Source organism: Salmo salar, chromosome ssa14 (genome assembly GCF_905237065.1).
Source record: "Salmo salar chromosome ssa14, Ssal_v3.1, whole genome shotgun sequence".
In the NCBI taxonomy this organism is placed as follows: domain Eukaryota; kingdom Metazoa; phylum Chordata; class Actinopteri; order Salmoniformes; family Salmonidae; genus Salmo; species Salmo salar.
Genome location: NC_059455.1, coordinates 34,843,500 through 34,869,716, shown reverse-complemented (window position 1 = coordinate 34,869,716; position 26,217 = coordinate 34,843,500). Strand labels below are relative to the sequence as shown.

General features: G+C 43.6%; 3 protein-coding genes across 9 annotated transcripts in view; 2 read left to right on the top strand and 1 right to left on the bottom strand.

The window, feature by feature from the left end:
* The window catches only part of LOC106569441 (putative leucine-rich repeat-containing protein DDB_G0290503), a 36,524-nt gene extending 33,023 nt beyond the window's left edge, over positions 1 to 3,501 (top strand). For 2 of the 4 annotated variants that reach the window (XM_045694273.1, XM_045694272.1), the window contains 8 exons: positions 1,515 to 1,604; positions 1,722 to 1,811; positions 1,931 to 1,993; positions 2,083 to 2,145; positions 2,226 to 2,372; positions 2,530 to 2,571; positions 2,666 to 2,701; positions 2,800 to 3,501. In XM_045694273.1, the coding sequence (XP_045550229.1) occupies positions 1,515 to 1,604; positions 1,722 to 1,811; positions 1,931 to 1,993; positions 2,083 to 2,145; positions 2,226 to 2,372; positions 2,530 to 2,571; positions 2,666 to 2,701; positions 2,800 to 3,353 (1,085 nt within the window). In that variant the 3' untranslated portion in view covers positions 3,354 to 3,501. The remainder of the gene's footprint in view (positions 1 to 1,514; positions 1,605 to 1,721; positions 1,812 to 1,930; positions 1,994 to 2,082; positions 2,146 to 2,225; positions 2,373 to 2,529; positions 2,572 to 2,665; positions 2,702 to 2,799) is intronic. The other 2 variants (XM_045694275.1, XM_045694274.1) reach the window with 2 other exon arrangements.
* On the bottom strand, positions 3,502 to 6,136 carry cssa14h14orf119 (chromosome ssa14 C14orf119 homolog). 2 transcript variants are annotated; one of them, XM_014140772.2, is made up of 3 exons: positions 5,588 to 5,962; positions 4,461 to 4,898; positions 3,502 to 4,330 (listed from the first exon to the last, which is right to left on the bottom strand). In XM_014140772.2, the coding sequence occupies exons 1-3, from the start codon at positions 5,789 to 5,791 to the stop codon at positions 4,157 to 4,159; spliced, it is 816 nt and encodes a 271-aa protein (XP_013996247.1). In that variant the 5' UTR covers positions 5,792 to 5,962; the 3' UTR covers positions 3,502 to 4,156.
* Positions 6,137 to 6,651: 515 nt separating this feature from the next.
* Positions 6,652 to 25,955, top strand: LOC106569440 (apoptotic chromatin condensation inducer in the nucleus). Of its 3 annotated transcripts, none has more exons than XM_045694277.1 (17): positions 6,652 to 6,998; positions 9,068 to 9,133; positions 9,395 to 9,506; positions 9,689 to 9,750; positions 9,948 to 12,926; positions 15,076 to 15,231; positions 15,313 to 15,395; positions 19,935 to 19,992; positions 22,328 to 22,373; positions 22,559 to 22,695; positions 22,847 to 22,990; positions 23,222 to 23,411; positions 23,548 to 23,801; positions 24,059 to 24,166; positions 24,261 to 24,537; positions 24,626 to 24,726; positions 24,892 to 25,955. In XM_045694277.1, the coding sequence occupies exons 1-17, from the start codon at positions 6,939 to 6,941 to the stop codon at positions 25,183 to 25,185; spliced, it is 5,127 nt and encodes a 1,708-aa protein (XP_045550233.1). In that variant the 5' UTR covers positions 6,652 to 6,938; the 3' UTR covers positions 25,186 to 25,955. The 3 variants fall into 3 exon arrangements, with proteins under 3 accessions (XP_045550233.1, XP_013996268.2, XP_045550232.1); XM_014140793.2 differs by lacking the exon at positions 6,652 to 6,998 and adding an exon at positions 7,008 to 8,078; XM_045694276.1 differs by lacking the exon at positions 6,652 to 6,998 and adding an exon at positions 7,008 to 8,185.
* Positions 25,956 to 26,217: the final 262 nt, after the last annotated feature.

Sequence of the window (26,217 nt, the reverse complement as noted above, 5' to 3'; positions counted from 1 at the left end):
ATTGAATGTCTTGTTGGGTTGATGTGAAGGGAAAAATGTAGTTTAAAGTGTACGCTATCTTAACACAGGGGAGATTATAATTGGTAAGATACAGTGCATTCGGAAAGTATTCAGACCCCCTCACTTTTTCCATATTTTGTTACGTTACAGCCTTATTCTAAAATGGATTAAATAAAAAAATGCTCCTCATCAATCTACACAATATCCCATAAGACACAGAAAAATGTTTTAGAATTTTTAGCAAATCTCTAAAAAAAAAAAAAAATAATAGCTTATTGACATAAGTATTCAGACCCTTTGCTATGAGACTCGAAGTTGAGCTCAGGTGCATCCTGTTTCCATTGATCACCCTTGATGTTTCTACAACTCGATTGGAGTCCAGCTGTGGTAAATTCAATTGATTGGACATGATTTGGAAAGGCACCCACCTATCTATATAATGACCCACAGTTGACAGTGCATGTCAGAGCGGAAACCAAGCCATGAGGTCGAAGGAATTGTCCATAGAGTTCTGAGACAGGATTGTGGTCGAGGCACAGATCTTGGGAAGGGCATCAAAACATTTCTACAGCATTGAAGGTCCCCACAGTGGCCTCCATCATTCTTAAATGGAAGAAGTTTGTAACCACCAAGACTCTTCCAAGAGCTGGCCTATCAGCGGCCAAACTGAGCAATCGGGGGAGAAGGGCCTTTGTGGAGATGGGCGACCCTTCCAGAAGGAAAAACATCTCTGCAGCACTCCACCAATGAGGCCTTGCTCTGAATGCCAAGTGTCATGTCTGGAGGAAACCAGGCACCGCTCATCATCTGGCCAATACCATCCATACGGTGAAGCATGGTGGTGGCAGCATCATGCTGTGGGGATGTTTTTCAGCGGCAGGGACTGGGAGACTAGTCAGGATGGAGTGAAATATGAATGGATCAAAGTACAGAGAGATCCTTGATGAAATCCTGTCCAGAAAGCTCAAGACCTCAGACTGGGGCAAAGGTTCACCTTCCAACAGAACAACGACCCTAAGCACACAGCCAAGACAACGCAGGAGTGGCTTTGTGACAAGTCTCTGAATGCCCTTGAGTGGCCCAGCCAGAGCCCGGACTTGAACCCGATCGAACATCTCTGGAGAGACCTGAAAATAGTTGTGCAGCGACACTCCCCATCCAACTTGATAGAACGTGAGAGGATCTGCAGACAAGAATGGGAGAAACTCCCCAAATACAGGTGTGCCAAGCCTGTAGCGTCGTTCCCACAAAGACTCGAGGCTGTAATCGCTGCCAAAGGTGTTTCAACAAAGTACTGAGTAAAGGGTCTGAATACTTATGAATACTGAATACATAAATGTGATTTCATTTTTTTATTTTATTTTTTATAAATTTGCAAATAGTTCACAACAGTTTTTGCTTTGTCATTATATGGTGTTGTGTGTAGACTGATGAGAGGGGAAAATTATGTAATCCATTTTAGAATAAGGCTGTACTTTCCGAATGCACTGTAAATAAATATCTTTCCTCCTCAGATCTACAGAGTCTACTGAAGCAGAAGAGCAAGCAGCTTGAAGAAAACACTACACAACTGAGGGCTGTAGATGCCAAAAATGCAGAACAGAGTATGTTGACAAGAGTAGTCATTAGAAGTCATTGAACATTTATAATCTAAAAGGTTGAATACCATAATTTGATGTTGGTATTGAATTACACAGTGCCTTTTTGTTCTGTTCTTTCAGTTCTGAAGATTATTGAACTCCAGAAAGAAATGAAAGCGATACAAACGGAAGCTTCAAAAGCCAAAGATAAAAGTGCATCAGAAATCTCTGGTTTGTCCATGTTCCACTGATGTATAATCATCTCACGTTGAATAGTGTTAAAAAATACATGGGTTTGGGAAATCGTTCTCTTTTGTCATTATGATTAATTTAGCTTTCCTTCTACCCAGAGATACAGAAACAACTTAAGGCCAAGGAGAAGCTGAATGCAAGACTAGACTCCAAAAACAGAGGTGTGACACACAGGTCCATGAAATCCTTTCTGGTCATCTTGGGACATTTTGGGGGAAAATATTTTAACTTCTCTCTTTCATCTCTTTAGAGCTGGAGAAATTTCAGAAGGAAATCAAAATGGAATGTGATGAAATCCAGCACAGGTGCAAAGGTGAGATTGTCCTTTGATGAGATGTATGGAGTTTGAATGATTTGCTGAATGTGGTGTACTGAACAACATTTATCACCCAGAGGTACAGCTTCAAAATGATCAAAACCAAGAGGACTTGCTTAAAATGCAGCAGCAATTGCAAGAGAAGGAGGCAGCCTTCAATAGACTGCAGCAGCAACTGAGAGACAGCAAGGATGACAATGCCAGACTACAGGGGAGAAATAAGGGTGAGATATTCATATTATCATTGACCAATCAATAGGACAGTGATAATGTAACCAAATACTGAACATGTAAAAGAGTTCAACAATAGCCTTCATCACAGTAAATCATTTTGAGGGGTTGTCTCGTTTGCCGTCTCTCCCCTTCTTTCACTCTATAAAGGTTTGCAAGAGGAGAATGACAAACTCAAGATGAATTTACAAGGTAAGATGTGTATTTTTACCTTTATCAGACAAAAACATGTCAAAGCTTTTATTGTGAATTAATACAATGTGTTTGGGTTGCACTCCTCTCTTAGATCTTCTGGTAGATCCAGAAACGATTGTCCATAGCAGTAAGTCTGGAAGATAATTGACATTGAATGGATATTGCATGAATGTCTGGCTCTGTGCAGTAGAAACCATTACTATATCCATTCCTCTCTACCCACAGCTAAGGTGGCCTTAGACCCGGACACAGCCCATCCTAAAATCATTCTGTCAGCGGATGAGACAGAAATGTCTGTAGCACAACAGCGACAGAATGTCCCCAACAATCCAGGGCGTTATGACTTGTCTCTTGCTGCTCTTGGAAAGACTGGGTTTAACAGGGGGAGAAATTACTGGGAGGTTGAAGTGGCTGGGAAGACATGTTACAACATCGGAGTTGCCAGAGGATCAGCTAATAGGAAGGGGCAGCTGAAACTAAAACCAGCAGAAGGCTACTGGACCATAATCTTGACAAAACAAGGTGTGCTCAAAGCCCTTGCAGCTCGGCCACTTGATATTCAGCTGCATGTGCTCCCCCAGAAGTTTGGAATACTATTAGACTACAAGAAGGGAGAGGTCTCTTTCTACAATGCAGATACCAGGTCTCTTCTCCATACATTCACAGGCAATAGATTCACGGATAACCTATATCCATTCTTCAACAACTGTCTGGAGACTAATGATGAGGATGCTCCGATTGTCTTAACTCGTGTTGGTTCAGTGTCATGGATACAGTAGAGAATGCATTTGACATCAAATGAATTTCAGTATAAAATCACATTGCTTTTCTTCACAAAGAATAATCTTTAAAAAATTAATTATTTCTGTGGTATTGATTCAAGATGACATAATTTCAATTATTCAACAAATAAAATATTGCAACTGATCTATGAAATGGCATTTTATTTCTGGCATTGTAGAAAACTGTTCAAGATCATTACAGAAGTATAAGCATTCCCACTGGTAACAGAATTGGACCTGGTCTCTCACTTTATCTACCTCTAGTCTACACTCACTCCATTTTACCTGAACACAGCCATGGTGTAACTACACTTAGAGAAGAGGAAAAAAGGTTGATCCATAAGGATATCACATCTATCCATTAGTTTGGTAATAGAGAATTAAATAAATATGTTCACCTTATTCAGTCCGTCTTCTGTAATACCCTCAAGTATGTGGTCAACAGAATGTATCAATACTATAAGGGCTTTCTCATATGTTACTAGATTCATCTCAGCCCTAGCCAGACAAAATGATTTTACATATATTTTAGTCATTTAGCACACTTATCCAGAGTGACTTACAGGAGCAATTAGGGTTAAGTGCCTTGCTCAAGGGCACGTCAACATTTTTAACCTAGTTGGCTCGGGGATTCGAACCAGCGACCTGTCAGTTACTGGCCCAATGCTCTTAACCACTGGCCCGTTCTTCACTGTCTCCACACATATGCTTCCCTATGTACCACTCCAACCTAACTTGTTTCTATCTGTCTTCCACCCACGCATTGCCTATCCATTCTACACCCTCTTCTCCTGTATCCCTTAATCCCTGCCTGCTGTCCCAGCTACACCTCTGTAGAAGTGGGCAACAAAGATTGGGTCCCTCTCTTCTAGAATGTGCAGGAAATTGTTCCTCTCCTCCTCACTCCATGACTCAAACCATTGGGTCCAGAGGCGCAGTTGGCACTCAAAGATATTTGGTGGGCTGTCCTTAACCTAGAATCAGAAACAGATGGTGGCGAGCTTTCAGTGCAAATGAGATCGACATGACTGTTACATTACTAGTAACTGGTAACTAACTGTAGGACAAACCATTAAATAATTGTGATAGCAGGATGGGTTGTACCTGTAGCGTATTGAGCGACTCGAGGAGGGTACACACTTTCCCTGGCACAGCTTTCCCCAACAGGTCCTGCAGAAACCGTTCCCTCTGGGCAGTGCTCCAGCTCAAGAACCAGCTCAATACACAACGCTGCTCCTGAAGAGTTACGTAGGAGAGTGGTAGGGGCTCTCTGCCTGCCGCTGACTTCAGAGAGGTACAAGATAGGTTCTCCAAGCTGGGAGGCACTAAACCCTGTGGTACTGACGGAAAGTCTGCCAGGCTGGGTGAAGAGGAACTGGACTGTGTGCAGAGCCAACCCTGCCCAGCAGTGTTAGCTGTATCCAGTGTGTTGCTACTGATGGTCGGATAGTGTGTGTTGTTAGACAGGGCACCAGCAGCTGGGGGCATCATGACAGGGGGCTGCTGGTTTGAGCCTTGATTGACATGGAAGAACCAGGACATCTTTGGAAAAACAGAATAAAAACATGGTAAAAAAAATATCTCATGTCATGTTTACATAAACAGATGAGATGGCATGTCCAACTAGCTAGCCTAATAGTTACAGGATCAGGATATGTTAGTTATCACCTAGCCCAATATTGGACTAATTGAGCATAATATTAATCCTTAGTCCAAGGACCTTACATGTTCTGTTTAAAGGGCAAATTGGCTCTGGAAGCCAAAACAGCCACAAGCTCCATCTAAACATGAATCGATTATCAGAAACAAATTCCTCTACTTTCATTTCACTGGGGGGAAAAAAATAACAAATGCAAAACACACTTACTGTACACCACAGAAGACTGCTGCGGGTAGGACGGCTCATAATAAATGGCTGGAACAGAGCAAATGAAAAGGCATCAAACACACGGAAACCATGTGTTTGATACTATTCCACTCCAGCAATTACCACGAGCTCGTCCTCCCCAATTAAGGTGCCACAAACCTCCTCTGCAGTACACCGTTTAAACACAGCCAACTATTTTTCCAGGGCCAACATATTTGTACCGTCTGACTTCCATTTACACACAAGTGTTCAGAGATGCAGATAGCTCATTAGCACTGGTAGTCAACTCTGGCTTCCGTAAACAAGCTCTGTAACATGCTAATGTCTGTGTGGGAACCCTATAACATGTGTGTATCAATTTCACCTTTTGTTTTTGGTCAATTGTTTGTGGCCTATATGATGGATAAGGTCCGTATGTTTCCAAAACCGTACCACAAGCGACGTGGCTCGTAACAAAACTCCCCACAGAATACGCCTTCGTCCAATTACTTGTATGTGTAATAGAATTGATAGTCATGATCAAGGGATAGTTACCACCGAACTTGGACATCCCCTTCGACCATGTCATATTGATAGCTGGCTATCGTAACCAGTTGTTTGTGTTTATTCTATTTGCTTCGACCACAACACTAGCTACAGTAGCTAACTAGACAGTAATGGCACTTCCTTGTATGGTAGCTAGTTAGCTGTGTACCGAACGCCGGTAACATTTGATATGGAAAATTAACGACTTTTAACCACCAGACATGCTTAGATATCCAAAACACATTATTCCTCACCATTAACCGTTTTTTTTTTTTTTTTACAAGTCACGTTATTATTTTCAACATGTTGCAACCTCCAACTGAACCGAGCAGCACTGGCACCAAATATTTTTTATAAGTAAACCAAGATAGACCACAGCCTGTCGTTTCAAACGGGAACAAATGAGCCATAGTGGGCAGAACAAGCAAGAAGGTGGGCCAAGCCAAGTACGAGCTAGCGAAATCTTATTGGCGCGTTTTATTGTACATTTCCCAGTTGGGGAACGCATACTCTGAAGTCTGCGTGTACAATAACTCAATTCGCATTTGCACTCTTAAACAACGCAATTTTTGGACATTTTGGCAAAGGGTCAAGTTTACAAAACTTTGTCCACTCTGTTCGTAAGAGATTCTAGTTTCGGGAACATAACTGTATTGGGACGGGGGGGGGAAAACCTATTGATATCAAATGTTTCACCGATGAGTAAATTATCAGAATCTCGGCCAAAATCCATGTAGTTCCACCTTCTCCCACTGTTGGCCACTGGGCTTCCTCTCACTTTTGGTCGTGAGTGGAAACGCGAACCGGATGCTTCACATTTATACATCCGGTGAAATATCTATCTCATTGTTCTATGCATGAGTTTCCCGTGTCCCATGATGCCTTGCGCAAATTATGGGCGTTATTTCCGGTTCGAAGTAAGCAAACATTCATGAAGAGCTTGCAAAAACGAATAATGATATAGGAACACAACCTGACGGAGATCAAAAAGGGTCATATTAGCCTACCTTTACCCTCCGTAATTGATGGTTGGGAAGATGACGTGAATAAGTGGCCTTGTATCACGTACGGTAGCATATTTACTTACTTTGTTGAATCCGTAGCTTGCGATGTAAGGCGATGAGCAACTTAAAGTTCGGAGGCGTACCAATACCTACACAGTAACAAAGTCGGACGGGTGTTATTGAAGGATGTTGGAGACGACCTTGTCTACTGCCGAGTCAGAGCCTATACGCATCTCATCACAAGGCGTGGGTACTAGCATCAACGACAAGTGTCATACAGACAGCGAGTGGCTCATGTATTGCAGGGCCAGGACGCTCTTGTAGTCATGCTGCAGCAATTATGGCCCTGTATTCTTCTTCTTTGGTATCATGGCGTTCGCACATACAGTGGATAACCATTGCTATGCATGCTAAGAAGCCAACTTTACCGAGGCATATCACTCGTTGGCCTGTCCATCTGTACTGGCACAGATCTACTACTCACAAGGATCCTCTCCAGAACTCTCACCCTTGACACATCCTCTACTTTCTTCTCTGCCTCCGCATACAACTCCTTTGCACTATTCTGACTCTGGTCACCTCAACCTGCCTCTATTGCACCGGACACTTCCGATCCCCAGCAACATGAGGATCCCTATAGTTGACACAATTTTATCCACCAAAACTACAAAATCCTCTGTCCCATGCTCTCCTGCACACTTCCCACATCTTGGAAGCACCCTCCTACACACTTCTGCAACATGACCATAAACACTGCAGTGGATTCGGCACAAAAGTTAACAGGATAACAGATATCCTAACATGACTGTCTGGTAAAAACTCAAACTCAGTGATCTCCATACAAAAACTCCTTGCTTGGTGTGCGAAACAATGAAAAATAGCCACCTGCTGGAGGGAGACAAATTTTCCGCCGAGTTGGGCCGCTCTCTTCCTCTTTAGTTTCTCTAGACACGGCGGCGGTCAGACCAAAGATAATTATGGTTACCCCTTCTGTCTGTGGTCAGACCCTTTTTATTTGATATGCCCAAAGATGATTTGGACATGTGAAAGAGTACCCCCTGTCGGCACAAATAACATAATGTAGGAAATGACAATTTCAAAATAATGTTTAGGTATGTTATTTCTGCAAATTCACAGTGAATAGCGTGTATGGACAACAATCCACTATCTAATGTATGTATCCTATTTTAATAAAATCTAAGAATGTCATTCAGTTTACACTTCTACCGGAAGTTGTCTACTCTGACGTTGGTTGACGGAAGGCGTTGCTGACGCGAACGAGTGGAAAGGGGAAAATGGCGGACCTCGAAGACGTTAAACTGGACGGTAGGCCGCTACAATCTCTTCGCGTGGCGGATTTGAAAGCTGCTTTAGAGGAGCGCGGACTTCCTAAAAGCGGACAGAAAAATACTCTCGTTAAGAGACTCAAAGGGGTACGTTTCGTTAAGGATCTGAGACAATTTATAACCTGCAGTCGCTAAACCCTCGGTGTTGGCTAGTAGACTGGCGGATGCTTGTCTTGCAGGCCGGAGTGCTTGCCTAGTTTGAGAATAAAAATGTGTGCCGTTTACTTTATGTGGTGTTGATGTTTTGTCGTCGTTGGAAGCTTTGTACTATGTTGTAAAAACAATTATGGCTCGTTTGATGAATAACTTGTTAACCGAAGTTTAAATAGACGTGTGTTGTTTATATGAGACATGTCTGATAACTAACTATTGCTGGTGATGACTAGTTTAATCGACCGCGGCAATGTCTGCGCTTTGTTGGGGGGGAGGTTATACAACGTGGACGAGCCTGCAAAGTAATATGCTATTTACTGTACTTTAAGCTAGTAAGCTTTTGGGAAGCGTAGTAAAGAAAATAATGAATAATAATAAGTAAATGTTATTTGGTTTTGGGCCTCGGATCATCTAGGAATTCTTGCTTGATTGTTAAGTTGGATGGCTAACATTACATCTTCTAAGTGGATTGCAAGTAGCGTGAGATACATCTAACAAACACGTAGTTTTTAAATATATTTTAAGTCCTACTAACTAGTTAAGTGTTGTATTATATCGGCCAGTCTTGACTTTGATGTTTTGCTGAAGTGTTGCATGCCTGTTGAACCAGTATCTGGGCAGAGAAGGACGATATTCATTGTGTCCTCCTTGGCCCAGATACTGGTTCACACATGCCTGTGTGTGTGCTTTCCTCTGAGCACATCGTGGAGCAAGCTCAACAACATGATTATCAGATGCAATACAACAACTACTATTTATTTAGGGAGTTAACTGTTGTTTACTGTTTGTCATAATCCCTTCTTATGTTTGTGACAGGCTCTCATGCTGGAGAACCTCCAGAGAACCTCACACCATCACATAGGACTGCAGCCAAACTCCCAGGTGAGACCTGTCAAGATGTTGCATAGCAAGGATCATGTTTTAGCACCATTAAGAATAACATTGGTTAGGTTTACCCATTAAATTGTTGGGAGTATGTATAGTGTGACTTTCTTCCTTATTTTTGTATATTTTTTTAGATTCAACCATAACATAATTAAATCGTCTCCTTGTGTAGATATTTGGCAGTTTCTCTGATTACTTCTTCAAGAGGATGGTTATCGGTAAGGATTTTATTAGTCTCTGTTTGTCTGTGTATTTCAGATTGGTGAAGAGATGAGCCAGAACAGCTTCATAAAGCAGTATTTGGCGAAACAGCAGGAGCTCTTGAGGCAGCGTCTGGAGAGGGAGGCCCGGGAAGCACTTGAAGATGATGGTAAGTTGGCAGTGCCCCCCCTCACCTGTACATATTGGCTTTGGGTTTATGTTCGAGTAGTTTACATGACCGCTCCATGCCTTTATTGAGAGAGCTTTGTTTGTGTATCAAATCAGATCAGCTGACTCATTTCTTGCTAAGGGTATTTTCACCTCTTACATATCACTACTATGTTTTTCCAGATACAGACAAAGAGGACCACACACAGGACAATAACCGCTCTGCCTGTGCTGCCCCAGACCAGGTTATTTGCAGACTAATCACTGTATTCTTTCGGGTTTTTAAGTCTCTTGTTGTACATCTTGAATGTATGAGAATCTTGCATGATTGACCCGATCTTACATGCAGTTTAATCAAGGCTTGAATAATTGCTTGCATGGGAGAAACTCTGGCATAGTCCTACAACATACTCAATCTCAACTCTCTTTCTGACCTCATCAGGATGTCGCACCCGTGTTGGTTGACCAGCACAAGCTTTTTGGCCTCTCCGAGGGAAATGGACTAGCAGGCACAGCAAGCGAGGGAGAGCGGCACATGTCCAGAGACGGCCATGTGTCTGCTCCACCTGCCCCTACCTCTGCTGCCGTTGCCTCTCTGGCTGTGCATGTAGCTGTTGGCGAGCAGCGACCGGAGAGAGTCCCAACCTTTAGTCAAGTTCCAGCAGATAGCGATGATGATGGCGCTGATGAGGACTGGGATAGCGGTGCCAGGAGGAGGAATCTAGGAGAGCCACCAAGAGGCCAGCTAGCAAGAGCGAGGTCTGGAGGATCCCGCCAACACCCACAGCACATTCCCCCCCTATTGTCTCCACAGCTTCGACAGCCTACCCCTCCTCCCTCCCCTCCCCCAGAGTTATCATTCCCACTGCCTGATACCCCTAAACAAAGCCCCCCTAGTCCAGGTGAGCCCCCAGCTAGGCAGCGTACTTCCAGTACCTCCAGCTCTGGCTCCTCTAGCAGTGGCAGTTGTAGAAGCAGCCCAGATCCACAAAGCAACACAGAGCGCAAGCCTGGCCCACTGACCCTGCTGGCACGCAAAATGGCATCAGAGGGGGCTTTCTCTGGAGTTGGGTGGCATGGACGTGGGGATGCAGAGAGGCAGGACAACAATGCTGCAACTGCAATACTGTCTTCTGGTAGAGGTTCTCATGAGGGCACTGTGTCTGCCATCATCCACACAACCAATGCTGCAGCCAGTTTGCCCTTCCCCAGACTGGTTCCAGTAACAAACCAGGGAGTTCTTGGAGGCCATCTCCCACACAGTGAAGTTCCTGTGAGTGTGCTTAGGCCCACTATTATGGAAGAGAGAGATGCTGCATGGCAGCAAGAAAACAAGGAAAGGGAGCTGCAGGCAGAGACGGAAAGAGAAAAATCCCTAGAGCATGAGAGACTTGGTGCCATGGAGCAGGAAAGACTGGAGAGGCAGAGAATATTTGAGCAACAGCGTGCTGTGGAACAAGAGAGGGAAAGAGCTTTGGAGCGAGAGATGAAGGAGAGGGAGAAGGCTTTGGAGCGAGAGAAAGCTTTGGAGCGAGAAAGGAAGGAGCGGGCTTTGGCACGAGAGAGGGCGCAAGCTCTTGAACGAGAAGAGGAGGAAAGAGAGAAAGCTTTGGCGAAAGACGGGGAAGAGCGAGAAAAAGCTATGCAATTAGAAAAGCAGAGAGCCATGGAACGAGAGCGAGCTTTGGAGCAGGAGAGAGAGAAGGAGAAAGCTTTGGAGAAGGAGAAGGCTTTGGAGAAGACTTGCGAGAGGGAGGAGGAGAAGGCAGCTTTGGAGAGAGAGGGGGAGGAGAAGGTGAGGGCTTTGGAGAGAGAGGGGGAGGAGAAGGTGAGGGCTTTGGAGCAAGAAAGAATCGAAATGGAGAAAGCCCTTGAGAAAGAAAGAACCATGGAGAAAGTAAGAGAGGAGAGGGAGAGAGCTTTGGAACAGGAGAAGGCCTTGCAGAGAGAGAAAGAGGAAAGGGAGAGAGCTTTGGAACAGGAGAAGGCCTTGCAGAGAGAGAAAGAGGAGAGGGAGAGAGCTTTGGAACAGGAGAAGGCCTTGCAGAGAGAGAAAGAGGAAAGGGAGAGAGCTTTGGAACAGGAGAAGGCCTTGCAGAGAGAGAAAGAGGAGAGGGAGAGAGCTTTGGAACAGGAGAAGGCCTTGCAGAGAGAGAGAGAGGAGAGGGAGAGAGCTTTGGAACAGGAGAAGGCCTTGCAGAGAGAGAGAGGGGAGAGGGAGAGAGCTTTGGAACAGGAGAAGGCCTTGCAGAGAGAGAGAGGGGAGAGGGAGAGAGCTTTGGAACAGGAGAAGGCCTTGCAGAGAGAGAAAGAGGAGAGGGAGAGAGCTTTGGAACAGGAGAAGGCCTTGCAGAGAGAGAAAGAGGAGAGGGAGAGAGCTTTGGAACAGGAGAAGGCCTTGCACAGAGAGGAGGAGAGGGAGAGAGCTTTGGAACAGGAGAAGGCCTTGCAGGGGGAGAGAGACAAAGTGGAGAGAGCTTTGGAACAGGAGAAGGCCTTGCAGGGAGAGAGGGAGAAGGAGGAGAGAGCTTTGGAACAGGAGAAGGCCTTGCACAGAGAGAAAGTAGAGAGGGAGAGTCATCTTCCTCCATGGAAGCGTAGTCGTGAGTTTGGTCTTACCCCCCTGCCTACTCCTCCCCTCTCCACAGGAGCAGGTAAGATGGCGGCAACAGAGGGTGGGGAGCCCAAAGTGCCATCCATGCCCCAAAAAGCATTAAGAGACAACCAGCCAGCTGAATCTGGTACGCCCCTGTCACTATCTCTAGCAACGTCTCTGTCACCCCAGTCGTCCTTCAAGAAGTTCCGTTTCTTGAGAGACCCCATAGTTCTATCCCAATCTTCTGCATCCAGGGTCATCAAGAGGCCCCGTACATTCTCTGAAAGCCCCCATCCTCAGTCCTTAGCTCTCCAGTCCCCCAGCAAACCTGGGGAACCAGAGCAGAAAGGTACTCAGCAGGGGGCCCAGCCTTCTGCTGGACAAGCAGCACCAAAGAAGCCTGCAAGACAGGGGGTCCTTGTTTCTGGAGCAGACACGTCGGGGACGACAGGGCCAGAGAGGGAGACCCCAGTGATGGCCACACTGGGCAAGAGTCCTGAAGAAGAAAAGGGTAAGAGCCTGGTGTCAGAGGAACATGTCCAAGCACATAGAGAGGAGACAGACAAACAGGCGGTGGGAGAAACGACCAGAGAAGCAAATGCCCCCTCAGGTCCAGCGGGAGCTGTGCTACCTCCCTCACCCCAACCAGTGGAAGGCAAGGCAGAAAAAGGAAGGGCGAGAAGTCAAAAGAAAGAAGAAAAGCTGGGAAGACGGTCTTCCTCGTCGAATGACTCTTCAGATTCTGACTCTGGGTCGTCGTCCTCAGGTTCGTCTGGTTCATCATCATCCCAGGGCAAAACACACATCACTCCCAGTGGTAGAAGGGTGAGTGGTCTATAGGTGTTCTTTCTCTCTTAATCAATTAAATGATGATCCAACAGCAATATGAGAATACTAATGTTCATTAACCATGTAGCCTAGTACTTGGATTTTCTTTAGGTTGTTTTTCATTTTGTCAGTGCCTAGGTTTTACAAGACCATCCAAGCAGGGACAATCAATGGTCATTGGAGATCAGAAGCTGTTATTTCATTCATGTTCAAAGTAACCTTGTCGAAGTGATAAAATCCAGATGTTCAAGATGTTTCAGGAAGGTTTCTGATTTATGAATAACATGTTTTGCTCTAGTAGTAACAGATGGAGGCAAAGGGGTTTTCTGTGTGCGTGTGTATGCAAGTACATGGTATAGGTCTAGGTGTGCTCTTGCTGGACTCTTTAAGCCTACATGATGTACTTGTAAATCACAATAAACGTGAAACAACTTGCAGCAAAACAATGATGAAATATCAAAAGATGATCAAGTCCATTGTCATGTACTGTTTGTCTTTGCATTGCTTACTCAATAATGTTAGCTTTTTTTTTCCTTTTTTTTTAAGACGAGCCGAAACGTAATGATGGCATAACACAAACGCCCATTATTCTTATTTTAACCTGTTACATCTAGACGTTCCGCTAGCGGAACACCACTCCAATATCCAATGATAGGGCGTGGCGCGAAATACAAACTCCTCGAAAATCGGAAAACTTCAATTTTTCAAACATATGACTATTTTACACTATTTTAAAGACAACTCTCCTTTATCTAACCACACTGTCCGATTTCAAAAAGGCTTTACAACGAAAGCAAAACATTAGATTATGTCAGCAGAGTACCCAGCCAAAAATAATCAGACACCCATTTTTCAAGCTAGCATATAATGTCACAAAAACCAAAACCACAGCTAAATGCAGCACTAACCTTTGATGATCTTCATCAGATGACACTCCTAGGACATTATGTTATACAATACATGCATGTTTTGTTCAATCAAGTACATATTTATATAAAAAAAAACAGCTTTTTACATTAGCATGTGACGTTCAGAACTAGCATTCCCACCGAACACTTCTGGTGAATTTACTAAATTACTCAATTATAAACGTTCACAAAAAACATAATTATTTTAAGAATTATAGATACAGAACTCCTTTATGCAATCGCGGTGTCCGATTTTTAAAATAGCTTTTCGGTGAAAGCACATTTTGCAATATTCTGAGTAGATAGCTCGCCATCACGGGCTAGCTAATTTGACCCACCAAGTTTGGTACTCACCGAACTCAGATTTACTATAAGAAAAATTGGATTACCTTTGCTGTTCTTCGTCAGAATGCACTGCCAGGACTTCTACTTCAACAACAAATGTTGGTTTGGTTCCAAATAATCCATAGTTATATCCAAATAGCGGCGTTTTGTTCGTGCGTTCAAGACACTATCCGAAAGGGGAACGCGCGGACGCGTATCGTGACAAAAAATGTCAAAATATTCCATTACCGTACTTCGAAGCATGTCAAACGCTGTTTAAAATCAATTTTTATGCGCTTTTTCTCGTAAAATAGCGATAATATTCTGACCGGGAGTCGTTGTTTTCGTTCAATGACTGAAAAAGTAAAATGGACTCTTCACGTGCACACGCGCGCCCGTCTCATTGTTCTCAGATCGACCACTATCCAAATGCGCTACTGTTTTTCAGCCAGTAACTGCAGAGTCATTCAACGTTCTGGCGCCTTCTGAGAGCCTATGGGAGCCTTAGAAGTGTCATGTTACAGCAGAGATCCTTTGTTTTGGATAGAGATGACAAAGAAGGCCAAGAAATGGTCAGACAGGGTACTTCCTGTACAGAATCTTCTCAGGTTTTGGCCTGCCATTTGAGTTCTGTTATACTCACAGACACCATTCAAACAGTTTTAGAAACTTTGGAGTGTTTTCTATCCAAAGCTACTAATTATATGCATATTCTAGTTTCTGGGCAGGAGTAATAACCAGATTAAATCAGGTACGTTTTTTATCTGGCCGTGAAAATACTGCCCCCTATCCATAACAAGTTAACCATAAGTTGGCTAAATGACAGATGTATACTTACAACTGTGACTCAGCTGCTCATGTCTTGATATTTTGCACAATATACAATTAATTTACTTGTTCTCGCTCTCCCTTAGCCTGAGAAACCTCAGACAAACACCATATCCCAGGATACGGAAACGGTTAGTCAACCTGAGGATCCAACTGAGGCCCCAAAAGCTCCACAGCACAAAAAGCGAGTATCTGGGGAGGAGGAAGAGGACATAAACATTGATGGAGCCAGACACAGGAAGGTCAGCAGAGATTCAAACTGTGGTCTCTTTATTCTCTACAAATTTCTTCCCCTCTGACACCACCCTCTTTATGACCATCAGAAACCATTCCTTGGAATACATGCTGGAGAAGACAATGGGCAGAAGGACAGCGAGGGAGGGGAGGTAAAGACAGACACTACAAGGTGAGTTCATAGAATTGGTGCAAAAGACAGACACCGTAGCAGTCAAAAGTTTGGACACACCTACTCATTCTATTTTTATTAAATTTTTTTGGGACTATTTTCTACATTGTAGAATAATAGTGAAGACATCAAAACTATGAAATAACACATATGGAATCATGTAGTAACCAAAAAAGTGATCAACAAATGTATTTTAGATGTGAGATTCAAAGTAGCCACCCCTTGCCTTGAGTGATGCACCAATATGACATTTTTGGCCGATACCGAGATGTTATATTTTCCTTGCCAAAAAAAGCTGATACCGATATTTAACATTTATGCGGAATTTTAAGCGTTCTAGTACAGTTAAATAGTTAACACACACACATGGACACAACGGTCTAAGGCACTGCATCTCAGTGCAAGAGGCGCACAATTGGCCCAGTGTCGTCCGAGGTAGGCCGTCGTTGTAAATAAGAATTTGTTCTTAACTGACTTGCCTAGTTAAATAAAGGTTACACACACCACACTGACCAAAACGTTATTTTGTTTGCATTTACATATGTCCCCATTATCAGTAAAACATAATCAAAACCTATTTCTTTCACTTACTTGGTGTGCTGTTTCGTTGTTCAGTTGTTTCATTCTCATCCAGGATTTCTATGGAACGCCATTTGGGTCTTTGTGTGTCAAAAAAGACACGCATCAAATAACACTATTTGACCAATCAGGACCTGAATATGACTGCACTTCACATAATTATTTAACGCATTCATAATTTTTTTAATGTAGTTATTACACATTGATTACACTAGCACTAGGATTTCATACGTTACGACGATTCATCGATACGTATGCTATGAGGCTGGTAAAGTTCTCTCGTGAACCTACAGTACTGGTCATAAAAAAGCTAGCTAGCTCATGGATGCAAACAATGTTCTTCCCCAAAAACATAGCAAAACATCTGTTTCAGTGGCTATAGTTAGCTGGCTAACTATATAGCTAGGTGTCATCTAAAATCACCCTAATTTAGAAGACAGTTCTTATTTGATTAATGGTGGTTGGACCCATCTGTGAAGCTTGCCACAATAAGGATTAGCCACAATAGTGGACTTTGCAGCTAGCCTTCAAAATCAAAGTATGGCATAATTGTACTATTTGCATCACTGTCAATGACTTGCTTTTATTTTGAAGACAAACCGCAAATTCCACTATTGTGCCAAATCCTTATTGTGGCTAGCTTTACAACACATAACCCGTTCTGCTTATAATGTTAGCTTTGGGCAACAGGGTTAAGTTGCAGGCTAGCTATTTATTTTCATGAACTGAAGTTCAATTTCAATAGGTGAACAACAAGTGGCAACCTAGCTAAAACTTACAGGAATTCCTAAATCATTGCTAAGAATAATGAAAATGACTGCAATTTCTACTGGTCATTGTTTTCAGGCTGGTTGTATTGGTGCTAGCTAGGTACCAAGCTAATGCTAGCTACCCCAGAAGTTGCAGTCGAACAAATGATGTTTTATTACCAACGCGGTATTGTAAACGCATCGTTCGTGGCTGGTGTTTGCTTTTTTTGTACAGCTTTTTTTTTGACACGCAAAGACCCAAATGGCGTTCTATAGTATGCATGTCGTGAAGCTAATAGCAGTGATGCTATTACTGTGTAACTCCGGTAGGGAAACATCTGAAAAATAATACACTTTTTCGTGTGTACCGGTGCTCGACCAGTCGGCGAAAACCAGCATCACCCACGACAGAGAACGGTTGAATGTCAAGGGTAATGAATCCCATTATCTTGGCTTCAATGGATTCGCCTTTGAGTTGTCTCGCTGAAATGTTCTTACTCTTTCAATTGACTGCTCGATCCACACAGCAGACATTGTGGGCTAGTTTAGGAATGCTGTGTTGCACGTGTAGCGTATAATTTTACCTGGCGACATTACGTCATGTACCTACCTACATTATGTAAGTGTGCATGTCAGCTTTGACATCGGTTTTGCACATCAGTGTTAAACTAAACATTGGCTGACACTGATGTTGGCATTTTTAGATAATATCGGCGATACCTATATATGGTGCATCCCATAACCGTTTAACATGGAAATAGCTGTACTATCTTTCAGCCTACAGTAGCAGCCAATGTGTGGTGTTCATTGTAGGCCTACATTCCATGAGACCTTTGGGAAAGAAACATACAGGGCTTGACATTAACCTGTTTATCCACTTGTCCTTCAGACAAGGAGGTGACTGGAAATGATGTGGTTGACGCAAGAAACCACTTTACAAATAAAATGCATTATTATTTCCATACTATTGTTAGACAATCAGACAAATGATGCTACCCTCTGGCTATTGGCTAATGCAACACTGCCCCTTTTGACCAAAAAAAAGCTCTTTACTTGACTTGCTTTTCAAATATGTCTACAAATGTACACTTTGTGCTCTTGTAGGAATCAATCACTCCCCTATTGCTGACTACAAATGATCTATAACCATGCTAATAACTCACTAACTAGCAAATGATATGAACAAAATGTGCACACGTTGCTGCATGCAGCTCTTGCTTTGTTCTCAAAACAAGCGCATCTACTCAAGACCACAGCTGTAAACAGTTTATTTCAAAATAAATAGCACAGTTCTATTTGCATATAGGCCTACTGCAGCTCTGATTGGTTATGCCACACCAATCTGTGTAGAGTACGGGCTGAGTCCGGGGCAATATGATCCTACTCTGATGCTTTCTCACTACAACAAAATCTTTTGCATAGTTTTGTTTCAATATGTTGCACCGAAAGTGGCTAATATTGCGTTGATTCGATCACAATTGCCACAGTAAAGGGGGAAAAGTTGATAGTGTTAACTAACTGGGGAAACTAGAAAGTTGAGTTAAATTGTATCTTGTGCTTCTCTCCATGGACTGTTAATTCTTCTGCACTCTGCTCGCAGCAGTCTCGGAGCTACTGCGAGCCCACCCGCAGTTTAGAAGGAACATTGCCATCAACTCAAGGTCATGTTGGTTATTGTCTGCTTGGCTCATCATTCAAGCAAGCCAAGTAAAATTATTTGAAATAGGGTGATAACTGTCTAGTAGCAACAGGTTTCCAATTTGACCCAGTTTATTCAAATTCATTTCCAGGCCACCAATGCTCCACATAAAATGATTATCTTAAAAAATATAGCTAACTTTTGTGTACAGTCTATTCAGAATACTGCTTATTAAGTTTGCTATTCCAAACACTTAACTCCATAAAGCCAATCTGAAAAATACCAGAGAATACAAGTGTCAACCTCGCAAGATTTACCATCTCTATTTGTAGACAAAACAGCAGGAAAATAACAATACCATTAAAACATGCGGTGCTTGACCCCCTATTATTAAATGTGTTGTCAATGGAAGAATCACAGGTTAATACAATTCCTGTCAGGCGTTTAATGTGACTGCCTAGAAACCGGTGTGACTGAGAAAATGCGGGTCCTTATTCCTGTCTCATTTTTCATTCAATTCAATATGGCTGTGCTGCATGTATGGTTTGGTTGTAACCGATGACAACGCATTGCATCGGCCAGCAGCCTAATTCATTGCAAAGCGTGTCTCCTTGTATGGTTTAATCGGACTGAGATATTTGGCTCTCTACCGGGCTTAGTAAAAATGCTGTCCCGGGGGATTAAAAGCCGTTCAGCATAAGGTAGGAAGAGAAGAGATTGTTTGTCGTGGCGCTTGGATTTTATAGCAACACCCAGTTTGCAGTGTTGCATTGTAGCGACATTGTTTCTCATCCAGCTCTTTTAGAACCCATTGCAATTTTGTAGCGATAAATGTTGCGCTGTCAGATTCTTAATGCGAAGCACAAGAGTCCTCCTGTTGAATGATGGTGTGTGGACGGGAGGTTTATGGGAGCGTTCAGTCACCGCTCTCATTGTACTGTGCCGCTCCTTGACTGAATTAATGAATGAACCAAGTGAAAAGGGATTGCGCTTGAATAGGATATTCCAAAGTACCTTGCTTTTCAAAGTGACTGCAGAATCTGCATGAATTGGAAAGAGAATGCGCGAATGGCAACCATAAGCATACACATTTTTTGATCTATTGTCTATTTTTTTTTTAGCAGACCTCATTTCATACATCAAGTACATATTTTTACAGAAGCGTGATTACATTCTAATAGAGCAAGTTCTAGGTTTTGATTTAGCGCAAAACAAACGCCTAATAATTTATCAATGAGGCTTGTTCTCTTATGGAAGTAAATGCTTAAAAAGCAAATGTGCAGATGAGGGATTCCCACCTTATTTGGTTATATGTAGTAGTTGCACCAGATATTGCAGCTCTTATTGTCTCTGCTACAGCAATCTGCATGGAGCACCCTGTTAGGCAGGCCATTATTTTTTGGACAGGACACTACCATATTGCTTGTACATCCTATCCCCATATTGCATATATTTTTTGACCCTCTTCTGAATACCTTTTTGCCATGAACCAGAACCCCCCCCCAATCCTCCTGTCTCATTAACCTTTCATCCTGTCATCACTCATTTTCAATTCTTTCATTCTCTCCATAGGGAGGTGAATGAGGCTGCCATGGCTGAGCCTAAGAAGGCTCCTGAGAGCAGTGAGGAGGTAAGGCCACTGAGGAACACTGGGACTTCATGACTCTGTAAAGAGGGCTTGGACTGTCGCTAGCCAACCAGTGAGGCACCACTCCAGGTGTCAGCCATCAAAATGAACCATATCAGTGAGGAATTAGAGATGAGGTGTTTGTTTTTGGTCATATTTTTTGGTGGCACTATTGAGCGTACCAGTGCTCCATCTTCTCCAGTTAAGAATGTCTAATTTTCTTTTTGCTTAAATCCCCTGTCCCGTTGTAGGCAATTAAGTGCTTTTAGGTCATGAAAAATTCTAAGTGATAAGATGTGTGTGTTTTTATATATATATATATATATATTTATTATTATTATTATTATTATTATTATTTATATATTATTTATTTCTAAATGAAAGTTACATCTTTTTTTTTTGTAGTGTTAAGATACTGATTCGGTGACATTGCCCCGTCTTAAAAAAAAAAAAAAGTTTAATGAGCAAGGTGTTTATTTTTTTTTTACTTAGCTGTGTATTATTTTTAACCTTTGCTGATGCTCTCTCAGACAGAACCAGCAGGGGATATGCTCTTACTGTGGCTGATGTTTAAAACCCCATTGATTGCTTTGTTATAAAGGTGCTCATGCCTCTTCCATTGCCCATAATGGTACCTGCATACTACTACTGTCCCCAAGAGCCCTGGGTATACCACAGATAGGCCCCCGAGTCTGCACTGCAGTGGAACAGCTGTGGCAACAAAAGCCACGTTGCCACGGAGATGGCACTTGATTGGACTAATGGGCTGAGGGTTTGGGATGACTGATCTCGTCTGTCTGTCACCAACACCTGGCTCAACTGGTTCATACACACCTGTATGGCCACATACAATCTCACCACACAGAGGGGTCAGATTGAAGATGAAGAGGCAGACACTCAATAGACTGTTTGAAACCCTTCAACGACAGGCCTGTAGATGTCTTCCCATGGGGTCACTTCAGTACATTTGTCTTCTCACCATCTACACACGAATGTGCTGCTTAATGGACAGTTTAACTGGTCAATATTTGTTCTGGACTAAGCCGTTTCTCTGAGAAAGGACATTTTGGGATTTTGTTCTCCAACTGTTCAGAATGGGATCCAAATGAATCTCTCATGAGGACAACTTGGGGCCTCTCTTCATGGCTGTTTTTCAAAGACATGATCTCGGACATTTGTTAACTTTCTCAATGGTCTTCAGCATTTCTTTGGACTCACAACCAAATGTCTAGTTGTTGGCTGAAAAAGGGACTTGCCAATTGGATCCCTTTTTCTGCTACTACCTGTCACTCAACACTGTCTCCTGATGCCCCTGAGGAAGAGGGTGTCTGCTTACGCCCCTTCTAGTTTTTGGAGTGACTCTTGTTAATTATTGATTATCCTTATCCCATCTCCATTGAACCTCAGTTGGACAGTCACAACAGAAAGGCATGACAAAGATCTGAAAGGACTGATATCTGAGCTCTTAAGGACTTGACTCCAGAACCTTTTCAAAAGCCACTCAAGCCCCGCCACCACTGAACTACAGAGCCCATCCTGCCTGCCAACCAGCTGTCAGATTTCCACCCAAACTTGACAACCTCCTTTGATTGGACCCTTGTTGCCTAGATACAGTACATGCAGTCAAGATTGGGCCATATCCATCCCAGTAAGGATCAGGTGTCAGTGGTACCAGGGAATAAGTAGTAATTTTCTCAATGTTATTTTTTACCAAAAAACTATATTTATTTTGTTGACTCCCTCCTCTTACCCTAAAATGGGGGAATTGATTCTGACATAATTGTCAAATCCAAATGTATTAATTTACATATTTATGGCTACTGCAGTTTGGAATGAAAAACGGTTAAAAACCACCCAATATTTCATAGTCTTGTTTTACGACTCAGTAATCCTGGCAGCTTCTTGGTTTACCACCTACACCATTCAGATGTTCTATGAAAGTGAAATGAATTTAAACTGCAGTATTGTCATCAGGCTACTATATCTTTCTGTGTGTGTGAGACTTCGGCTCCCCTAACACCATTCTACACCAATCATAAACACATTGGCTTCAGTCATTATCTTAGTCATACGCACTGTTTTGAGACCAAGCATATATATAATCCACAGTATGCTCACTACAGTGTGCCATTGAGAGACATGTATAGCGATTCTATATGACTCTGGTTATGTTGAGGTGGAAAGTGACCTGCAGTCTCATCTAGTTTCTCTTCCCTTGTTCACCCACCCACTTTCTCTTGTCCTGTCTTCCCTTCAATCTGTCCATGCACCTCTTCATCTCTACCGCTCACCTTTTCCCCTCTGTACTTTGGGGTGTGTTTATTCCTTTTTGTTTCAGTGTGAGACACCAAAGGCATTCACAGCCCGTAGGATCTCCCTTAGCAGTGAGTATACCTCCCTCTAAACGCTCATGCCTGTTTTTGTTTTTTCAGCCCAGTAGGTAGTCTTGGTTTTTTGTTTAGTTTGCATATGTGTGAGTGAGAGCCAGTTATATATGCGGTGGTGTGTGTGTGTGTGTGTGCTTGCGATTGTGCGTTTGGCCATGGTTCAATTCCCCTATGTCTTCCAGGCAGCAAGGCCTCTCCAGGAGCTGTCAGTGCAGAGGGCGAGACAGAGTCTGGGGCTGGGAGGAAGAGGCGATGGGGATCCAGCACTGCAGTCACAGCCAAGAAATCATCCATGAGCATCACAACAGACTCTCTGAAGGTATAGCATCAGTACACTGCAAAAAATACTCTTGTACATATTACTTATCTAAAACACCTCAGAATGAAAACTTACAAACGTTTTACTATCTGAGTCTTGATGCTTCCCCCCCTTCTCCCACCCCTAATCTGTTGATTCTGTTTGTCCCCAGTCTCTGATCCCAGACATCAGACTGTGTCCAGGCCAGAAGATGGTGGTGGATCTGCACCCAGAGGAGGATCACCTCTCTGGGGTGGAGGAGGGGGGCAGGGAGCGGGGTGAGCAGGACCTCAAGATCAGACGCACAGTCACACAGGTCAGAGTTCAACTTTAACTTCACCTGGTCTGTGGACTATACATTTATCTAGTTTCAAGGATAGTAGGAATGTATTACTGGAAATTGGTTTTGCTGCACTCATTAATAAAGGTGCATTCAGTAGGATTTACTATAACGGCTAACATCCTTAATTGACCCAAAGGTATTAGCATTTGTGAATGTCATATTAAAATGTGTGTGCCGCCTCTTCCCCACCCACCTGTAATGTAGGTGGTCCCGTCAGTGACCCAGGAGAATGGACAGAAGGAGTCCAAGAGGAGTGAACATGAGGAGGAAGACCGAGAGGATGGAGGGGAGGCTAAAGGAGACAGAGAGGAGAAGATGGATGGCTCATTCCAGAGAGACTCCACGGAGACACAATGCCACTCTCCCCCCAGCCATGACATGGAGATGAAAACAGGTGATAGATTATCTTCAATTTTGGATCAAACTTCATTTTCTTATCAGATCAAAACCTCTAACCCTGGGCTAGATTCTACCCTTTGATATGTTGAGTGAGTTCAGGTTGATGTATCTCTCTCTTTTCCTCCCCTCAGTGACCCCCAGTGACACATTGATCCGTCGCTCCATCAGCCAGCAGAAGTCTGGCGTGTCCATCACCATAGATGACCCTGTCCGCACAGCCAAGCAGCCCTCTCCTCCACGAGGCAAAGTGTCCAACATCGTCCACTTGTCCAACCTGGTTCGTCCGTTCACCCTGGGCCAGCTGAAGGAGCTGCTCGGGAGGACCGGCACCCTGCTCGAGGACGGTTTCTGGATCGACAAGATCAAATCTCACTGCTACGTCACAGTACGTCTCTGTCTGTTGGCCGTCATCCTGGATCCAGGGCTGTGTCTCAACCGACATCCTATTCTCCATATAGTACACTTCTTGTTATCATCCGTCGGAGGCTGTGGTCAAAGCTAGTGTATTTGACTATGGGGGGGACGAGGGTGTCATTTGAGGTGCAGCCCAGAACAGCACCTACATCTCCATATTCTGTCTTATCTAAGGCAAGCCTCACTGTTCCTCATGGATGTCCTGTCTTGCTCTCCTTTTTCTTCCAGTACTCCAGTGCAGAGGAGTCAATTGCCACTCGTGCAGCACTGCATGGGGTGAAATGGCCTCAGAGCAACCCCAAGTTCCTCAGTTTGGACTTCATTCAGCAAGAGGAGGTAAGACTATCTGCGTTCTCATGGTTTTGCCCTACCTGATGATGGATATCATTCCCATATCGTTATGGTAACTCTCCCCTTCCTCGGTCTGTAGCTGGATTTCCACAGAGGCCTGCCTCCCCCTAAGAGGGCTGGGGAGGGTGAGCGGGGGGCTGCGGCGGTGCCTGGTCAGGGAGCGGCCCTGCCCGAACGGGAGCAGTGGGCGGAGCGAGAGCGTGAGATGGAGCACAGGGAGAGGACCCGGGCTGAGAGGGAGTGGGACAGGGACAAGGTCCGGGACTTTGGTCCAGGAAAGCCTGGAGAGGAAGCGGTCTCCAGACGATCCTGCTCCAGAGAGAGGAAACGCAAGGAGAGGAAGATGGACAAGAAAGGTGACGAGTTAGTGATGGAAAGATGGGGGTTTCGATCTGTGTCCTGTTGTGTCAGCTGTATGTTTACTCTTTGTGTTTGTTTCTTCAGAGAAAGCTGCAGACGAACCTCCTGTCAAACTGCTGGATGAACTGTTTAATAAAACCAAAGCAGCCCCTTGTATATACTGGCTCCCCCTCACAGAAGAGCAGGTCGGTTATACACACGCAACTCCACTATCTGAACAAGATCATGCATTCATTTCTTATTGATATGGGTTCCACGTGTCCTTCCTTAAATTTGTTGAAAGTATTGATTTCAATTGTTCACAGTCCACATCTCTGACGTTCTCCCATGTTCTGTCTCTTTGTGGCCAGTTTGCACAGAAGGAGACAGCTCGACAAGAGAGGATGAAGGAGCGAGAGAAGAGGAGGAAGGAGCAGCAAGAGGAGGTGGAGAAGAAAAGGGAGGAAGAGCGCAAAGAAAGGATGAAAGCCGCGAGTGCCGCATCTGGAGAAAGAGGTGAGGGGGAGCGGTACAGAGAGCGAGAGAGAGACTGGGGCAGAGATGGAGAGAGTGACAAACACAGAGAAGACTGCTACCGCAGTGCAGGGGGGGCCAGACGCTCCCGTAGCCGCAGTGACCCCCCACCTCGTGACAGACGACGCTAGAGGGAATCGGTGTGGCTGGAACTGTCTTAAAATAACCCCCTCCATTCCCCATCACTACATTTACTTTGTTACAATATAAGACCCTACAGTAGACCAACAGATGTAGTCACTATCTGTCACTTTTTTTAAAACACTCATCAACACACATACAGATAGGGACCATGGTTTAGTAGTGTTTTTCCCCATGCTGCTATCTGTCTTGCTCTAGTCTGAAAGTTTAGATTTTATTTAATTTTGCCTGACTGTTTTCTTATTCGTTTAAATAAAAATAAAAAAAGATTATTGTGAGATTGACAGTAAGGCAACCACCCCCCCCATGCGTAAGTGCTTTACGTAGAGTTCTATGCATACACACACTGGTTTTTGGCCTTCACCAGTGTTGTGTGTGTGTGTTCCACAACTGGTTTCTGTGGGGTGCTTCATCATTGCTGCATGCTGTCCCAGTCCACTGTCCTCAGCCTTGTGTCCTAGGGAGGACTGATGTGGTTGTGCAGTGTTCTGTCCCCTCTGTCTTTGTTTAGTTTGAGGGATGAGACTATATTATCTGCAAGATATTAGAAATTACACGCTCCTCTGATCTGTTTTTTTTTTCATCTTCTAAACGCTTCTTTGCTCGTCCAATAGTTCTCCCTCTACGGTCAACGCAAGCTGGAGAAGGGTGCATATTAAAACTCCACACAAATGGTTTTAATAGTTTTTTAAATCATTATTAAAGCTTACTTTTTTTTGTTTACTCCTGTGAATGTACAAATAAAATAAGTTTGAAAAAGCTTTTGCACTTGTTTTCTGCAAGAGCTAACTTCTATCAGTTGGAGATGCCCATACTTATAAAGATCATTGTAGCAAAACAAAGAGCGAAATGGATACATTTTTTTTAAACTGTTGAACATTTTTCATGTTCCAGGTAACTTCTTCATTTCTTAATCCGCTATTACTAAGAAGCTGAACATGGAAATGCCTTAAACCAATGCCGGGTCAAAAAAAATAAAAAATTGCAGTAATATTGGAGATCCACAAGGTGTCAGTGATGGA